The sequence below is a fragment of the Gavia stellata genome, chromosome 18 (assembly GCF_030936135.1).
Source record: "Gavia stellata isolate bGavSte3 chromosome 18, bGavSte3.hap2, whole genome shotgun sequence".
In the NCBI taxonomy this organism is placed as follows: domain Eukaryota; kingdom Metazoa; phylum Chordata; class Aves; order Gaviiformes; family Gaviidae; genus Gavia; species Gavia stellata.
In genome coordinates, this window is record NC_082611.1 from 11,189,150 (window position 1) to 11,206,801 (window position 17,652).

Sequence of the window (17,652 nt, forward strand, 5' to 3'; positions counted from 1 at the left end):
TTGTTTCTAACAGTTATAAAAGAAATATGAAGGATAAATCATCCCTACCTTTCCTTCTCTTAGCTGCTTAACACAAGATGCTTGACCTGTCTCCACAGGCATTTCAACACTGAAGTGGTGCTTGTGTTCAAAATAGCTACTTAACTAGGAGAATTACTTACTAAACCTCTAGGTTTTTCTATAATTGGGGGGGGGGGGGGGGAGGGGCAGAGGCGGGGATAAAAATCTGTGTTTTGGAAAGTGTCTTAAATTTCATATTTAAGCCAGCACCATATACGTACTTTGTTTAGACTCGGCAGATGCAGAGAGCAACTTGCAGGGGCTCAGGGTGATGCATGGTATCTCCTTTTAGCTTGTGTGGGATGAGCGGCTTAAGCTATCAAAACATCTGACGCTGATGTGAGAGGATCCTGGTGTACACAGAAAAGTAGATTTTAGAATAAAATTACTTGGTGATGCTGTGATGGTTTGTTTGTTTGTTTTCTTTTAAACCAGCATGGAAGCTAATGCATGATCTGTTTGGCTATGGGAAGAGGAATTTTTCTGATGCTAGCTACTGATGTAATGAAAAAGGATATTGTCCTTATTAGTTAGTAACATCAGAAAATCCTTTTTATTAGCTTATTTTTTATGAAATCCTTAGCTCTCTCTGTTTTGATGTATCATTGGATAGATAACTGAAGAAAAAACAGTTATATAGATCAAGATATTTCAATACTATCTGTAAATTATATTTATGATTGACTTAGAGTGGCTTCTTTATAGATTACTTAATTCAGATATCTGTGTGATGTCTGTTCACTTTTATCACACACTAACACATCAGCTCTTCAGTTTTAGGAACTGAAATACAAGATGTTGATCAGTTAGTAGACTGCTTAAAAATGAAGATACCAGTGTTGACAAGTACACTGCAACTGAGAGAGGAATTTGAGCAAGAAGTGAGAAGAACAGTAGGCCTGTTGTATGTTGAAGATCTTAGCTGGCCAGGATTAGGTGTTGTAAGGTAAATTTTTCAATATTTTGTTCATTATGTATTTGGATAGACTGTGCATTAACAGAAAGGAATATGTGGTCTTTTCAGTGGTGATTTGGATGTATTGTTTGCTGATTATTATCTGGTTTTGCACCCAGTTGAAGCTTTTGAGTGCTTTTGAAAAAATTACCTTTTTAATATTGATTACTTTGATTATTTTTTTAAAGAAAAGACGAAGAGCTGTTCTAGGAAAATTAGGGCAACAGTTCTAATATTGGAGGCTGCATGTGGATCTGTTAGATGGATATGTAATACGCAAGTGCATCCTACTGTATTTAGCCAAGTGTAACTTAACGTTTTTATCTATAATGGGATTCACTTATATACTGAATACCACTTCAAAAAACCCTTCAGGTGTCTGTTCTGATCCTCTGATACAGTCTTCTGGGAAGGATTCTGTATAGTCAAAACACATGAAGTATAATCAGTGTATTACCTACAAGTCTGCTGTGTTAAGTTTGCAGCCACAAGCTCACCCCACCCCAAAATCTCTGGTTACAAATGCCAAAAAAACTTGTTGATCTAAGCTATATTTTGGTGCGTAAAATACAGACATTTCTAGAAACATGCTAAATTTGTATATATTTTTGTATGTACTGTAAAGTGAAATTAGTATTTTCTGGCTTGATTTGAAGATACAACTGTCACAGTGATGGGAAGAATGATGACAAACAGGAAAAAGAACTAGAAAAAATCAATACAGAACTTCTGAAAAAATTAAATGAACTGGAGTCGGATCTCACTTTTTCTTTGGGTAACTGTACCATTTAAAAAGCTTCTGTTCAAGCTAATAGTCATTTTACTAGCTGTGTTATAATGGTTCAATAGGTCATTTGTACAATTATAATTTCAATTATAATTATATTCATTATAATTCAAAATTACACTGCTGCCTCTGTGGTTATTGTAGAAACAACATCTGTAACTTTGTTTCCTCCTCACCCCTCTTTCAGCTGGTAAATGTCAGCAGTGTGAGTGAGGTGCACTGTTTTTAGAAATAATTGTGAAAACTGACTTATGAGGCACTAGAACAAAAAGGGTTTCCTTGTCAGAAAGAATAAAAGCTGCAGTGTTCCTCTTTGTAAACTGAGCCTTCTCAGTTAGTGCTATATCTAGTGAAAAGCAGATCTCATTCAAAACCCACTGACCAGTTCACACTGCTTTCTGTGGCTAGACTAAAAACTTCAGATGGCTTAGCAGCACTTTCACATTTACATAGTGCCATATTATAGCTGAAATAATACCAATTTGCTTACTCAGAACTCTGATCTTTTTCTAGTCAGCTTTCAAAAATTAAGTGCCCTAGAATTGTGGAATGAAGTGATCTGTAAATGTCAGAAAACAATGAGTTTTAAGCATATTCATAATGTATATTTATTATACAACTCCTTGGCTTTATAAAATATCCACTGTTTTTCTTGTTCAGATGTTGTTTTCTCTTCTCTTTTTGCAAACCCACAGGGTTGATACTGCCCTTAATTACTGAAGTGTGTGTGTATGTATTAGGATTTCCAGATTCACAAGCATGAGTGTTGCACCTATTGCAAGAACGCATTTTTGTACATCATGAGGACTAGATTCTCCCTGTGCTCACAGGTCCAGAATTTGGAGGGCAGAAGAACTGCGTTTATATTGGCATGGTAACTGAGGATCTGGACGTGTCCGAGTTAGTTGAAACTATTGCAGCAACAGGCAGAGAAATTGAAGAAAATTCAAGAGTATGTATTAATAAATCACAGAACATTTCAGCACCTTTTATTTTTCCCTTCCATATTGGCTTCAGGACATGGTTTTGTACTTTGTGAAAGTAAAAATTGTACTTGCCCGCAACAAACTGTATTAATTACTGTGGAAGTAATAATCTGTGTCAACATAAGGAGAACTTTCGTTACAGGATTATGATATTCTGAAGATGTCCTGATTTCTGTTCATGGTCCTGTGTTCAGTAGTTCTAATGAAAAAAATTTAGTAGTACTGAAATAGGCTCATTTTATCACTAAAATTTAAGCTGTCAAAACAAAAGAAAAAAACCACCACCAAAACCAACAAAAGGGAAGGTGGGGCCTGATTGTAAGCTGGTGTTTCTCATCACTGCTACGTGCAGTGGGATTGAGATTGTTTATATACCAGCTTTAAGATAAGACTGTGCCCTAAAATGTGTGAAAAAAATTTTACATTGGTGGCTTAAAAACAGAAAATACAAATTACCTATCAAAGTAATAAAGCTGATGATGCAACTCCTTTCTGTAAAAGCATTTACCTGATTAGAGTTCTCCAAATGTTCTCTAAAGTAGAATTCCTAAATGACCTGCATCACAAATGACATCTGTCCTTTCATTCTTCTAGTGTTGGGCATTTAATTTCCTTACCTAAAAAATAAACAGAACTTCAGAAATCCTTCGCCTATTTCTGCCCATGGGAATATGTTGATTTTTGGCAATGAAATTTTTTCTAGCAGTGTTTTCTGGAGACTTTCTGCCCACTCTTGACTCCCTATGCTGCTTTGAGGGAGAGATGAAAGATGGTTTGCCTGTAAAGTACCTTCAGTTTTTTAACTGTTGTAGTTGAGAGATTAGGAACCAAATATTGGAATATGGGCCACTCTGATCCTGAAGCTTCTAGGAGGAACAGAGAGTAGTGGAGGACTCAGAAAGGTGCAGTCCTTGGAACCAGCTACAATAAATCTGAGGTACTGAAAGGATCTTACCCATTTGATCCAAAACTGAAGAACCAATCTGTGAGAATGACACTTGCCTCATTTAGATAAGTGATGTTTGGTACAAGAGGGAAGCTTTCAGAAAAAAACCTACTCCAGTATCAGCAAGCCCTTAGGTCATATAGATAAGTACACTAAAAGGCAGAACCAAAATTTAAGACAAACATCTTGACGGGACCGGAAGACACAGTGGTTCTTCCTTGTGCTCTAAATGCAATCCTGTTGCACTCCTTTCTGTAGTCAGTACCTTGGGGTATTTAGCTTGCGCTGGTAGTCGATTCCTAGCTTGCCTCTCCCCCAGGGAAAAGAGGCAGCTTCCTCTTTTTCCTTTGTTTTTATTAACTGACAGTAACCCACGTTTCTGGCATTTTGGAGGAAGTGTCTGTCATCTAGGCCATGTGCAATATTAAAACCCATATGAAGTTACGGAAATTGGCATTTGCCTTGCGCAAGACGAAATTGTGACTTTGTTTTTATCTCTTGGGTTTGTTAATTTATTGCCCCTACAGCTCTCCCAGTAAGCTGCTGGTCCTTTGCAGTATAAAACGTCACTGATGCTGGCATAGGATGCCACAGGGAGCAGATTGGCAGTCGTGTATTAAATTTGAAAAACAAAGTTGAACCTAAACTGACACATACCTGGTTAGACTGACTGTGAGGCTGGTTTAAGTCCTGGGTACTTCTGGAAACCAAAATGTGCTCTATAACCCTAAAAATTCTTCCCAGTCAGATTCAGCATCTGATGAACACTTATGTGCTAAGCAGATCTTTGACGAATTTGGGTCACAGGCTTATTTCTAAGTAAAAGAAAAATATCTACCATTCCTGTTTAAAATTGTATTCTGGCCTGTGGGCATATCTTTTAAAAATCCTGCAGTCAGCCTGTACATTCTTTAATTTACAGTCATAATAAAATAGCGATTGTCAAATACTGTCTTAAATCAGAGAAATTTCTGACTACCATGTTTACATTCTCAAAACTTGAGCTAAAAAGACAATTTCAAGTCCAAATAATATAATTTCTGATTTTTGTTAGCTGCTGGAAAACATGACTGAAGTTGTTAGAAAAGGGATACAGGAAGCACAACTTCAGCTTCAGAAAGCAAATGAAGAACGACTTCTGGAAGAGGTAAGGCTGTAAGCATTAGTTATCTAGGTAACTTGAAATAACTTGTCACAGCATAAGTAGCTTGCTTACCAGCCGGTGTTTGATTGTGTACTTTGCAGGGACTACTACGACAAATACCTGTAGTAGGCTCTGTGCTGAACTGGTTTTCTCCATTCCAAGCCTCACCAAAGGGAAGAACATTTAATTTAACAGCAGGTAGGACTCAGTGCATCTGCAGCCATGTTACGCTGTCGTTAGAACTGTTTCCAATTTTGTACTAAAATTGCAACACGCTTTCTTGTGCTGATTTGATCGTGAGTGACATAATCCACCCTCAGGATGTAAAAGAACATGCTCTTCACTATTTCTGTAACACCCAGTAAGACAATCTTCTAACCTCACTTTTACAGTTTACATTTTGTTCTTGCATGTTGAGTCACATTAAAAAAGCTCCATTAGACATTGGCCTTTATTAATAGAGGAATAATTTCTGTGACTTTTGGCTACGTATGCTGCACAAGTTTGGAGTTTATGCTGTGTTTATAAATATGTTAGCTAGCAGGGTAGCTCAGGTCTTGGAACGTTGCTTCCCCATGTATATGCACAGGTATCCTCTTGAGTGTGTTTGCAAAGCGGCACCCAGATGTTCGGCTGTGGAACTTGATGTCTCTGAAACGCTGGTTTGAGGCAGCATCTGGCTATTGCCACATCGATAAAGTACTAGTTTGCATGCTAAATAGTGCACCGTCTGACAAGGACAGGCTAAAACTAGCTGAGGACTAGTGAGCCTGGCTTTGGGGGAGACAGTAATGAATGCAATATTACAATGTAAAAGACATATTTTACTCATATATTTGTAATTCACATCTGGTGATGTGAAAAGAACTGTCTATAGCATTTACATCATTAAGACTGATGTACTAACATAATACTTACTTTCTGAAATTATAAATTTTCACTGTAAAAATTGTGGCAGAGTCTTAAGAATATTCCTGAACTCCGTAAAGTGTCTGTCGGACCTAGACCAATAGCCCAGCTGTCTGTGTGTCTTTGTGAACAGCAAGGAAAGCTTTCTGCTGTATTTGGGCTCTTTCTTTCTGATTCTTGATGTGCCAACTGGAAGATTCTTACAGCAGAGAACAGCAAGGTTTCCTTGGGTATACTTACCCCCCCTCACAGCTAGATACCTCTTCAAGTGCACTGCTCAACAGCTTGCAGCTGGGAATACATCATGTGCCCAGCAGAGAGGGAAAAAGGACTACTGGGTGTAGCAGTGTTGTGAAGTGAGTGTGAGGAGAAACTTCACTCGTCTTTTTAAGTCTCGGCACTCATGCCCCCAGGTACTCAGAAATGGATTACCATCAAGTGGCAGTTTCAACTCAGCCTTGCACGTGCAGTTTCAGAAACGTGCATTAAAAATAAGATTGTTACATACCTTATAAATACAGATGAACAGAAAGCTTGTCTAGTTTTTTCTATATTCAACTTGATACTTTTTTTTTAACCTGCAGGCTCTCTAGAATCCACAGAATCTACATACGTATCAAAAGCCCAAGGAACAGGCACTACTCCACCACCAACTCCTACTTCCAGCCTGGCAAAGCAAAGACTTCCTGGTAAGTTTCTATGTCTTATTTCTAAAACTTGCTGAAACATCCTGCCATCTGAGTTAGATGACACAGGAAGACCCATATGATTTTCCATCTTTCATGATATCTGGAACTAGAACTCATCTTCTAGTGCCTTAAGTCCGCCTTAAAAACCTTAATTTAAACATAGCACAGAACACTACCCCAATCTGTTTTCTCCCCAAGAATTCTTCCTGGGACTACAGGAAGTTGTTATCCCGTTAATGGATAACTGTCCATGAAGTCTGGAATCTTCCTCTGGAATATTATGAGGTTATTAAGTTTTAAAAATTAGCAGGTAAACAAGCCAAAAGTTTTATTTGAAATAAAAACATAAATAATGCACGATCATGTATTTGAGCAACTGCATTTCTGTTGCTACCTAATATTTTGTGGACAAAGTCATTCTAAGGTGAAGATCTATTAAATCTGTGGCACTTTCTGTGTAGTTGTATTAGTAATTGGTGTTGATTTGACTGACAGGAAAACCATAGTTTTAACACACCTCTTTGAGTTGGCTGGCTTCCAGCCTGCCATTTTCAGTGCAAGTTTTTACCCTAGAATAACTTCACTGTGCAGGCAGGCAGCTTGTTTTTCAGCAGTCTCTGTGTACATAGGATAAAATAACAGGTGCTGCATCTGTAACTGCAAGAAAGTATGTCTATGTTCAGGGTACAAGTTAGCGCCCAAATAAAATCTATTTCTTTGCAGTTGTAAAATTCAGATGCTTTCTTTTGAAATTTAACTTGTGCACACCACATCTTGTACTTGCTGCCTTCATTGGTACTGTATTCTTCAAACACTTTACAGGTCAGAAAATTTTTAAAAGGTCTCTGAGAAGTTCTGACGCATTCAGTGAGAGCAGTTCAGTCAGCCACTGTGATGACCTGGAGAAGATGGATCAGAGACCCCCAGCTCTGTCCCCCGGCCACGAGCAAGGACCTTTGGAGACTGAGAAAACAGTGGACCAGAAGGAGGTGGCACAGGCAACAAAGACAGATGCTGAGGACATTCAAAGTGACAAATCGCCACATGACTGCACACAGGTAGAGGAACAAGAAAGTCAAAGATAAAATCCAGACTGTGGATTTCAGACTTTGCAGAGGAAGCCCGTGCCCTGGGAGGCAGGATATTAATGATGCATTTAAAATGTGAACAGTGCCACACACTAGTACAGTAATAACTACTGTAACTTATTAACTGGGATTTTGCACAAATATAAATTCTCCCCCATGGGACAGAGATTTGTCTTACCGTACACTTGTTACAGTTGCTTTAATCCTCTACATGTCAGTGTCACCAAAGTACTAGTGAAATTTATTAACTGCTCATAACCATTTGTAAAAACAATTGGCAGTTACCCTTCCTTTAGGAATCTAAGCGTATTAGTAGCTGCTAACTAACCAATCGGCCATACACGTGATAAAGAATACAGTTGCACCTAATAATTGTAAAATGATCTTATTTTATGTTAATACACTTCAAAAAAAAAATCAACTGCCAATTGTTCACCTTTTTAATATTTAAAATCCAGTTTAGCCTCTCCTGCAAAACATCTGCTGCAGTCACACTATCTGTTTTGCTGCTTTTTTTTTTAACCGTACAAAGAACACGGCCAAATGGTTGTGGTGAGGTGGCATTAGGGCTGGATGCCCGTGTAGATAGGAGTCACTGACTAGTACTTTGCCATCAACCATTACTTCCTGCTGCTGTATGACTTGACCCATTCCGCTAAGGCCCTAGGTACAGTGCGGACTAAGTTAATGAGTTTTAAGCCTTTTAGAAAGAAATAGTGCCTCTGCATGCCTACACGGCTTCTTGCTTCTGCCACTGGAAAGAATCACCAACTACCATTATTTTCCTTTGCACGCCATTTATAAACCAAATACTATTGAACACATTTATGTAGTGTAACTGGCGTTCTTTCTGTTGTGTATTTTTAAAGATAGTTGTAGTAAAGCTTGAAAAACCAATACATTTGTGATGGTTTCAACACTTACTTTTTGAGTAACAGTAACTTACCTATGGTAGGAATTGTACAGACTAAAAGAAATTATTTAGGTTATTTACACTACAGCACAACTTCATTGTGTTTAGGACTACTTAATGCACAAGCAAAGCTTTAGATAAATCAAAAGCAAAGGTGTAGAGGTCCCCCCCCACCCCCAATTAATCTTAATCACTTTTTGCTGCAAATTTTCAGAGCCTCTTGTGGAAAGGAGATCTTTGGAAAAGCTTGCTTTCCCCAAGATACCTGATTTTGAGGAAAACCATCCCATTGCTCTAGAACTGGATACAAGTACTGTAGTTTGTTCATTTGGGATTTCTTTGGTTTTTTTCTCCCCCCCTAAAAAAGGTACACAGTAACACCATAATGGCTGTAGTGGTAGCAGGACTTACTTTGATAATCTGAAAAATTTGGGATTTTTGAATTGTACTGTCACTTGATTTGACTTTCAGCTTCTGGATCCTGTGGGGCTGGGATGCCATGAACAAGGTTCATCTTGCTGTTGGGGTAATTTATGTAAATCAGAGTGCAATTTTTCTAAAGTGCAAAAAAAATTAAGTTGACTAGTCTTCCTTATTGGTTTCTTTGGTGCAATGAAGTATGTTAATAAGAGTCATTTGTCGGGGATAAAGTTATCGCCACAAGGATTAATTTTTAATGTTTTTATATTTGGAAGTGTTAAACCAGTAGTTTTGTTGGAATGAGCTTCATTCTTTAGATACTCTCTGAATGTTTCAATAAAGGTTCTTCAAATTAATTAAGTTATTGTTGAAGGATACTTCCCTACGTTTCAGTGCACTTCAAGTGTGTGCAGCTTGCTTTCAGTTTGTGTGGAAAATCATTTTCTAAAGTACATACCACTGTAATGACTTCGCTTCTCAGTCTCTCAGTGCTGCTACCTGTCTTCACCTGTGCCGATGAAATTACTGTATTGGTGCAATAGAATATAAACAAACAAAGCCAAATTCTTACCCCAAAGTAGCAGTGACTCCTATGTAAGTAATGCAGAAAAAGCAAGTTTCTTCTGTCAAAATATTTTATTTTGAAAAGCACAGGAACAACAGTATTTGACCAGCTTTTTTGCAACAAATTGCTCTTCTTGCAAGACTCTATTTCCCTACAGCAGTTGTGTTTGGTTCCAGGTTAGATCTTGTCAGAACAAACCTGTTCCCACAACCCTTCTTCATTTTTTTTGTAGATGCGAGGTTTCCTGTCAGGAAACAGGGAGTGAGATGGAAAGGGATGTTCTTTTAAAAATGTTAATGTAGATCTGATGTGGGAAACAAAGTGGGGTGGCTCAGCCAGGGGCGATGTGGAAAGATTCTGAAAAACAAGATGGTAGCAAGAGCTGCTTGACATTCAGAATACAAAGTTCTCAATTATTCTGTCCTTTAGTAAGGTGAGTAAGATTATTTCCCACCCTCCCCAGCAGTAACTGGGAAAAGTTTTGACAGATGGTACCCCTCTCTCTACTCAGAAGGGGAAAAAAAAAAAGTCAGTTTCAGGTACCTGTAAAATCTGTTTATCGTCTTGTTCCAACCAGAAATCCACATGTGGGAAAGGCCTCCAGAAATAAGGCCCAATATGTAGTTGTTCCATCTTTGCATTGTAAATGTTAGTCAGCTGTAACAACAAAGGGAGCCTTAAGCATTGGGCAATGCTTAGAGAGATGAAAGAGACAGCAAATTCACTTAATCTGGAAGGCCTTAAGCTGCAGCTTGTGTCTTAGACAGACATACTGTGTGCCAAATCAGCCGCACTTCAGTCCTACTGCATAAAGATTAACCCATTATTCCAACAAACAAGACATTAAACGGTAACAACACACCCAGCACTGAAAGATACTGGTGGGATTATGCTTGTGACCTGAATCTCTTCATGCAAGTTATCCTGCTGAAAGCCATAGGGCTAGTCATAACAGCCCAGGAAAGAGCTGTACCTCCAAGAGAAGGCTTACCCTGGCAGCTGAAAGCTCAGAAGTGGTTTATTCTCCACCACTATCCTTTGCCTCCGTGCTCTTCCATCTCTCCTACTTGTTTTGTTACAGACAGAACACTACCAAAGTGTTTTTTCCTCAAACTTTTGACCTTTCATTGCCCCAACCGGTCTCCCCTTCCACCAAAAAATACCCTTTTTCCCCCTGTTACTCACTGTTGCTCCTGTTAAAACATGGGCTGAACGCAAATCCTCATCTGGCCCTTTTTCTGGGAAGGTTGCAGGGAAAATCTCTGCTGTTTTAACATTCACAGCTGGTAGGACATAGAATTTAAATACAATTAATTCTTACAAAGCACTTCTTTAAAATGACCATGTCCCCCACACAACTATGTTGCAAGAACTTTAGAACCCATCAAATACTACTATTGTATTTCTTAGTACCACAGACCCCTTAGCCTGTGATAGCATATTTCTATTTCTTTTGCTTTGGCAACATTTCAATGTTCCAGAGATAATAAACTAATTAGAAAAAACACACAGAATAAACAATGAAAAGAAGGCTGAATTGTAACCCCAAAGGTTACTACAGTATTAGCCAAAATCCTAGGTACAGTTAAATGAAAAAAATCTGGTTGCATCTGTACACAGCCACTGCCATGTGTGTGTCTACCGACCTGTGGTACCAGAAAAAAACCTTCTATTTCTACCTACGCCTCCAACAGCAGCAGTTAACTTTTAGAACGGGCTTTACCTAGTCATTAAAAGCAGCCCATTTACTATTGGAATCTGAAAAGCAATCCAGTTACAAAAATATCACTGAATTCTAATTTAACTCACCTATTCCATAAATGATTGGAAAGTGAGTCTCCTTTTCTTCTCTGTCATTTAGTTCTGTAAGAGGAAAGAAAGTCAAACTGGTAGGGCTTTGGATTTTTTTCTGAGCAGCATTCATTTAGTTGTGTGGTATCAGAGAAGAACAGATCTGATGCTGCATAAAGACAGGAAAAAACCAAGGAAGCCTAAAAGAAATGTGGAAAAGAAGGTACAGGGCAACAACAGCACGCTTGGGGCCAGGAGCAGAACTCTCTAAGAGTATGGCCAGCTCCAGCCAACTGTCGCTCCACTTTCTGCACGGGCAAGTTCCAGGGGAAAAAATCCACAATGCAAAACTACCATGATGCCAAGTTTCAAAGATGTAAGTCACCAACAGCACTGAAATGCAAAGATGATGGAAATATGACCTGAATGTGACACAAAGAAAAGGAAATTACTTCTTCCTTTATGTGACATCACACACTAGGGACTAACTGAATGTATTTATGAACTCATTCACACCTGCAGGGAGGCAGGTCTAACAACCCGGCAGGTCAAAGGACTGTAGGTGCCTTTCTCAATTACCTCTTGACATACCCACAGACACACAGCCTCTTTCCACAGGACAAAGGTGGCAAAGTAACCTGGTAAGGATCACGGGAGGTTCTACTATCAGTTGCATTTCAGCAACACTTGGTAAGCAGAGAATCCTTGCTGCATTGCCTATTTGACATCACCACACACACTACCAGCAATAAAACTGAAAATTACAAATCCTTATGGAGGATTTGTGCTGTTCCTTCTTACAGGACAGATAAAAAAAAACGTGTGAAAAGACCCCTGCACTTTGATTTCAGTGGCTAAAGATACTTCAAAAACCAAGGAAACATTTTCTTACCTGTTACACAGAAAGTCACTAAATGAACATCATCTGGTTGGAGATCGAATGCTCCTACAGCAACAACGATAGCAGCAATGTATAAGACTGACTGGTGGCAAAGCAGGTGCTGTATATAGGCGAGGGGGCATTACCAGTGCTGCGCACTGCGGAATAGATGGGCAGAGATACCTAACGCACTGTCCCTAGATAAGGCAACAGAGCAAAGAGCGTTTTGCAGATTTGCTTCAAACTAACTTGTATAAAATTAAAGCTGCAGCTACTAAACACAACAGTAATTTACACAGAGTAGCCATTTGTAATAGCAAAAACATGCTAAAAAGTGCTGTGCCACTTTTATGGCGCTGGTTTAGCTCTGGCATCACATCAGCTCTGCTTTAGATCACTATACATTTAACAGCTTATATTGATATGTATTTTACTAAAATGTTACATATATAGTGAGCAAACCCCATCTTTCATTAGCTGTATTTTAATTATGCTTTTCAGCATCCCACACAGGGGGAAAAAAAACCCTTCTCTTTCTTCAAAGTTCTAATAGCAATACAGCGTTACTGTTTCAAATTGTGACTTGATGCATGAAAATCAGAAGGTTGACAAAATAAATTAACCAAAATACTTCGTTCTGTACAGGACTCTCATATGACATATAACGTGGCTAACAAGAATCACTAGGTGCGATGGCCACGTAGGTGCATCCCAGGACCTTTGCTGGTTCCATTTTCCTTTTTGATTATCCCCTTGGCCACCTCCCTCCAATCCTGACATCTGCCCCATCCCTGCCCCTTCCCGTTCCAGTGGGGCCAAGGCCTCCCCACACGCCAAAAGTGCTTGGCACAAGCCAGAGCACTTACAGGTAAGCAGGTACTTTACGGTTCCAATTTGTTTGTCAAGCACTGCAGTCATTTCTCTGGACTACAGATTTTCTAAACAGACATAACATCTTTCATCAGACAATTCCAAACAATAATTAAATTTTACCTCATCACATTAAGGTATGAAATTAATAGTAACTAATGAAGTCACTCACATGTATAGATTTAGACAGTGACAACACTTGACCAAGATCACGTAGCATATCAGCAGCAGAGCCAGGAATCAAGCCCAGCTGAACTGCACCCAGTTCTACACGCTAGAACACAAGCCAGGAAGAAATTACAAGTTCAGACCCTCCATCCCACACGCTGGCCATATGTGAGCCTCAGAAGTCCAACCCCTCTCCACACCAAGTTCTCAGGTAGAGAAAACAAAAATCCAGAAATGAATCCAGATTTCTTTCAATTAAATCACAGGGGGCTCAGATTTCAAACAAACTTTACCCAAATCCAGTCAGAACTAATTTTTTTTTGGACATGAGAGTGGAAAAAACGTGAACTTACTAAGAAGCTGATTAGTAAGTTTTTGTGATAACTGCCTATCATCATTGAAACCTCCAACTAGGTGCACTTCCAGCCTAACAGAGATGGAATAACAGGAAACAGCAGTTAAAAAGACATCCCAAAGTGAATAGCTTTACAAAATAATCCCCAGCCCAGAGTGCAAAGCAATCATTAGAGAAGCCTCACTTGTTACAGTCACATGCACCAAGTTGGTTTGCATTACATAGCAAGTTACAGTAATCCCATTCTGAACACTTCAAGAATCATCCAGAAAACAGCACAAATAAAAACTGTAAGAGGCATTACATGCATGCAATTCTATTAACCCAGTGGTATCTCCCATGGTCTGCACCTCTGGTTTGGACTGCACTTAGTAACCACTTTTCAGTTCCCAAGAAAGGGTTAATTAAACACGAAGATTTTTGCTCCCCTGACCTCCTCACAACTACTCTGGACCATACAGCAAGGTTCTTCTCCGAGACGTGTCTATGTAAAGACAAGCCCTGACAAATTATGAGTTTCCAGAGACCATACCTTCTGAGTTCATTGAGGTTTTGTTCTTATCAAAGTAGAGGGGCAAAAAAGTCCACATCCAGAAAGAACCTTATTTGATAAATTCCGTTACAGAGATTTTTTTCCCCACTGTCCTGTCCCGTGCCCCCCCCCCCCCCCCCCATTTTAGTTTTTTTAAATGTGGGACTTAGAAAAATCCCAGATAGATTCTCAAATCCCAAAAGGAATTTACAAGACCAACAGTCTGGAAGGAAAAATGTAACATAAAACCAAAGACAGTTCTTTGGAAAATTTTGCACATCTGAAACAAAAGTTAGCTGGGAAACAATAAACGCAAAACCTCACAATGGCATTTTACAGAGACACTATTCAGAACAGAACCATGCTTTAAACCACTGCTAAAAATACCCTCAAAATCATCATCAAGGAAATCGTTTTCACTTTACATGTGGTTCCTGATCAAGAGATAGTTCCTGCACAATTCCCTTGTCTGAACCCCATATAATCACATAAAAATTCCCCACCTTACAAACTGCAGTAACCTTTGTGAAAAACAGCACACAAGAAATAAAAGCAGAGCTGACCTTCCATATCCTGTGGTGTTAGAGAAAGATTTTACTGAACTCATGATGAGTGACACCTCAGCTTCTGTGTCTGATCCGTCGCAGTGTGTCAAGCAGGTAGCTCCGCTGCCTGAGGAAGACATGAGAAGACAGTCAGTTAATGACATTGTTGGAGGCTGTTACACTACCATCACTGAAATCAGTAACAATTTACACTACTATAGTAGCGTAAGAGCTACATCCACCACCACCTCACTTCCTCTCAGGATAGGGGCCTTCAGCAGAAGTTATGGGCTGACCAAATGAGGCCATAACCTCTTCGTTGTGCCCCATTATAAAATCACCAGAACTCATGTGAAGGATACAAGTGCTCTCTTAACCAGCACCAGGCGACATCTCTAATGTCAGAAATCCAGGCACATAGCGAGGATCTTTCCACAAATTCTACCTCTGTTGTTACCAAACCCTGGAGGCCCAAACTGCTGAACACAGCCAAGGTCTGCAACTGCCACTACCCAGATCAAGTTTAGGATCTGCTCATTGAGCAGCCGGAACATGGAACCTCTGACACTAAACGTGCCAACTCTTTGAACGAGTCATTTAGCTAATACATCATGTGACTTTTTGAGATTCGAGTTTATATAAACATAATTGCAGTTTATTTTATTAATGCAGCATAAACCAATACTAATTCATTACTTCAGGGATACAAGCCTTGTTCTGAACATCCTTTAAAGATACCTGTGTGTCGGAGTACAACTATGTGGCAGGTAGTTGCATCGTCTGATCCAAGAATGGAAACAGAACCTATTTTAAAGGACAGAAACATTGTAAGAACTCTGCTCTCACAATCACTGCTTCAGTAGAAGAAAAACGTTTACGTTCCTACATACCATCTTTAGGGGTGGTCACTGCAAACTCTCTCTGCTGGACATATAGAAGACCTTTGGGTTCCACAATTTGAGCAGGCTGACTTCTGAGAAGTTTTGCCTTTTCCTAAAGATAAATGATAATAGAGACTACAGTGGCTGAATTCTCAGGTGTATCCATTACTTGATAGAAACATCACCTCTGAAAAGCAAAGGGATCCAGGTCAGAGAGAAACATACATATTTTGTATTATGGAGTATTCTACATTTTGAGAATTTTTCGCTTTCCTGCCACTGATCTAGTTAATTGTTAAAGCCTGTCATTCCATAGACACACAAAACCCTTTTCCCCGCTTTATAGATGATGAAATGGAGGTGTAGCAAAAAGCAATAGGAACGGGCAAAGATTACATTAAACACCACCAGGACGTTTAATCAAGACAGGAAACTTTTGAAATGTAAAAGTTTCAGCCTTCTACTGCCACAATCCAGCATATTTATTTAGCACTTATCAAAATATTGCTATTTATTAGCTTGCTTAGTGCATGGAAAACCCAGACACCTGGGCTGTGACCGCTGCAGCGCTCTGACACAGACCTGCTGGGCAGGCAATGAATTTCCATCCTGGGGCTCAAAAACCACTTCACGCTTTTATCAAATTTGCACTGGTTTTCTGCAAAAACTCAGCTTCTATAAAGAAGCATTTTTCTGATGAGAAACATCTTCCCAACCAGCTCTGCTCGGCAGTTCCTGGCTCACAGTCCGTCCGCCATTAGGATGACAACATTTACGTACGGAAAGCGAGGTTAATACCTTCCTAAAGGTTACCACCTTGACTTTTGTCGCCAGGTTTCGTTGTCTGGCACCGAAAGGGGCACAGCCCGGCCGGGCCGACGCACCCACCGGCCCGCGAGCGCAGCGGCCGCCCGCGCAGCTCAGGCACCGACCCGCCGCTCCTCCCTCAGGCCATTTACCGCCGGTCCTCTCCAGGGACGCCGACTTCACTCATTCTCGGTCAACCCGTGTCTTCCCGTTGCCACAGCGCGGGGAATGCAGCGCCGCCTCAGCCCGGGGCCGCCCCTGGCCGGGCTACCTCAGCCCGGGGCCGCCCCGCTCCGCCACCCGTTTTCTCCCGGCCGAGGAGGCGGGTTTTCTCCCCGGCGCCCCCGCCCCGCCGTCCCCTCGCTCCTCCGCGCGGCGCCGCCGGGCAGGGCGGGCCCCACAGCCGGGCCCCTTCGCGCCGCCGCCGCCTCCTCACCTCGAGGTGCGGGTAGGCGCGGATCATGTCCCCCATGGGCCGGGCCAGGTCGATCCGCTCACCGTTAATCAGCAGCGGCATCTCGGGGAGCGCCCAGGCCCGCGGCGGGAGGCGGCGGCGGCTCCGCGCTTCCTCCTGAGGGCCGCGCCGCGCCGGGCCGGGCGTCGCCGCGCGGGGCGCTGGGAAACGGCGGCGGCGGGGAGCGGCGGCACCGCCCGCGGGAGCTCGCGGCAGCCGGGGCTCGGCGGGGCGGGCGCTGCGGGGGGCGGAGCCTGCGCCCGGGCCCGGGCCCTGCTCGGCCGCGGTGCCGCCTGACGATTCCAACACGTGAACGTGGCATAAATCGCCTATTCCTGCGACTGCGAGATTATCCGTAAATTATTATAAGAAACCGTCTTGGATATAGCAATGATGAAGTCCCAAATTTACAAGTAAACCCACGCCACTATCCTCCCCTCATCAGCCACAAAACTAAATTTTCAGACAATCCCAAAGATGACGGTTTTTCCTTAGAGACCAGGGATTTTTCCTCCGGTTGTCCGTGCATGGAGGGTAAGGAAAACAGTCCTGGTAGCAGCAGAGGTGAGGGAGGACAGCCGGGGCACCAGGGCCTGTTCCCAACCAACAGACAGAAAAACCCCCGTACCCACGGTGCTACCTTCCCAATCCCATTTTCACAGAAGTAAACAGTTACAGCCGACACAATCCATCTCTTGAAAAAAGTAGTTCTCGGGCAAGGCAAAGTTTCCACCTCCAAAGCAGCATTCCTCTCAGTACTATCAGGATTTGCAGAACAAGGTCTCTTTAGCAAAATGCCAGCACCTGCCAGCTCACCTGTCCGCAATGACACTAACCAAACCAGGTCTATCACAGAAGAGATTACAGAAACACTGCAGAGTTCCTAATCGGATTTTTGTTTTAAGCA

General features: G+C 41.2%; 2 protein-coding genes across 4 annotated transcripts in view; one reads left to right on the forward strand and one right to left on the reverse strand.

Moving 5' to 3' along the window:
* PDXDC1 (pyridoxal dependent decarboxylase domain containing 1) overlaps window positions 1–8,403 on the forward strand; it is a 32,356-nt gene extending 23,953 nt beyond the window's left edge. For both annotated transcript variants that reach the window (XM_059826686.1, XM_059826685.1), the window contains 7 exons: window positions 835–1,006; window positions 1,672–1,790; window positions 2,633–2,754; window positions 4,789–4,881; window positions 4,980–5,076; window positions 6,372–6,476; window positions 7,299–8,403. In XM_059826686.1, the coding sequence (XP_059682669.1) occupies window positions 835–1,006; window positions 1,672–1,790; window positions 2,633–2,754; window positions 4,789–4,881; window positions 4,980–5,076; window positions 6,372–6,476; window positions 7,299–7,561 (971 nt within the window). In that variant the 3' untranslated portion in view covers window positions 7,562–8,403. The remainder of the gene's footprint in view (window positions 1–834; window positions 1,007–1,671; window positions 1,791–2,632; window positions 2,755–4,788; window positions 4,882–4,979; window positions 5,077–6,371; window positions 6,477–7,298) is intronic.
* A 1,120-nt stretch (window positions 8,404–9,523) lies between these two features.
* NTAN1 (N-terminal asparagine amidase) lies at window positions 9,524–16,836 on the reverse strand. Of its 2 annotated transcripts, XM_059826388.1 has the most exons (10): window positions 16,728–16,836; window positions 15,494–15,596; window positions 15,342–15,407; window positions 14,622–14,730; window positions 13,525–13,598; window positions 12,146–12,199; window positions 11,272–11,325; window positions 10,648–10,745; window positions 10,006–10,119; window positions 9,524–9,819 (listed from the first exon to the last, which is right to left on the reverse strand). In XM_059826388.1, the coding sequence occupies exons 1-10, from the start codon at window positions 16,806–16,808 to the stop codon at window positions 9,640–9,642; spliced, it is 933 nt and encodes a 310-aa protein (XP_059682371.1). In that variant the 5' UTR covers window positions 16,809–16,836; the 3' UTR covers window positions 9,524–9,639. The 2 variants fall into 2 exon arrangements, with proteins under 2 accessions (XP_059682371.1, XP_059682372.1); XM_059826389.1 differs by lacking the exon at window positions 12,146–12,199 and having other exon boundaries at window positions 16,728–16,755.
* Window positions 16,837–17,652: the final 816 nt, after the last annotated feature.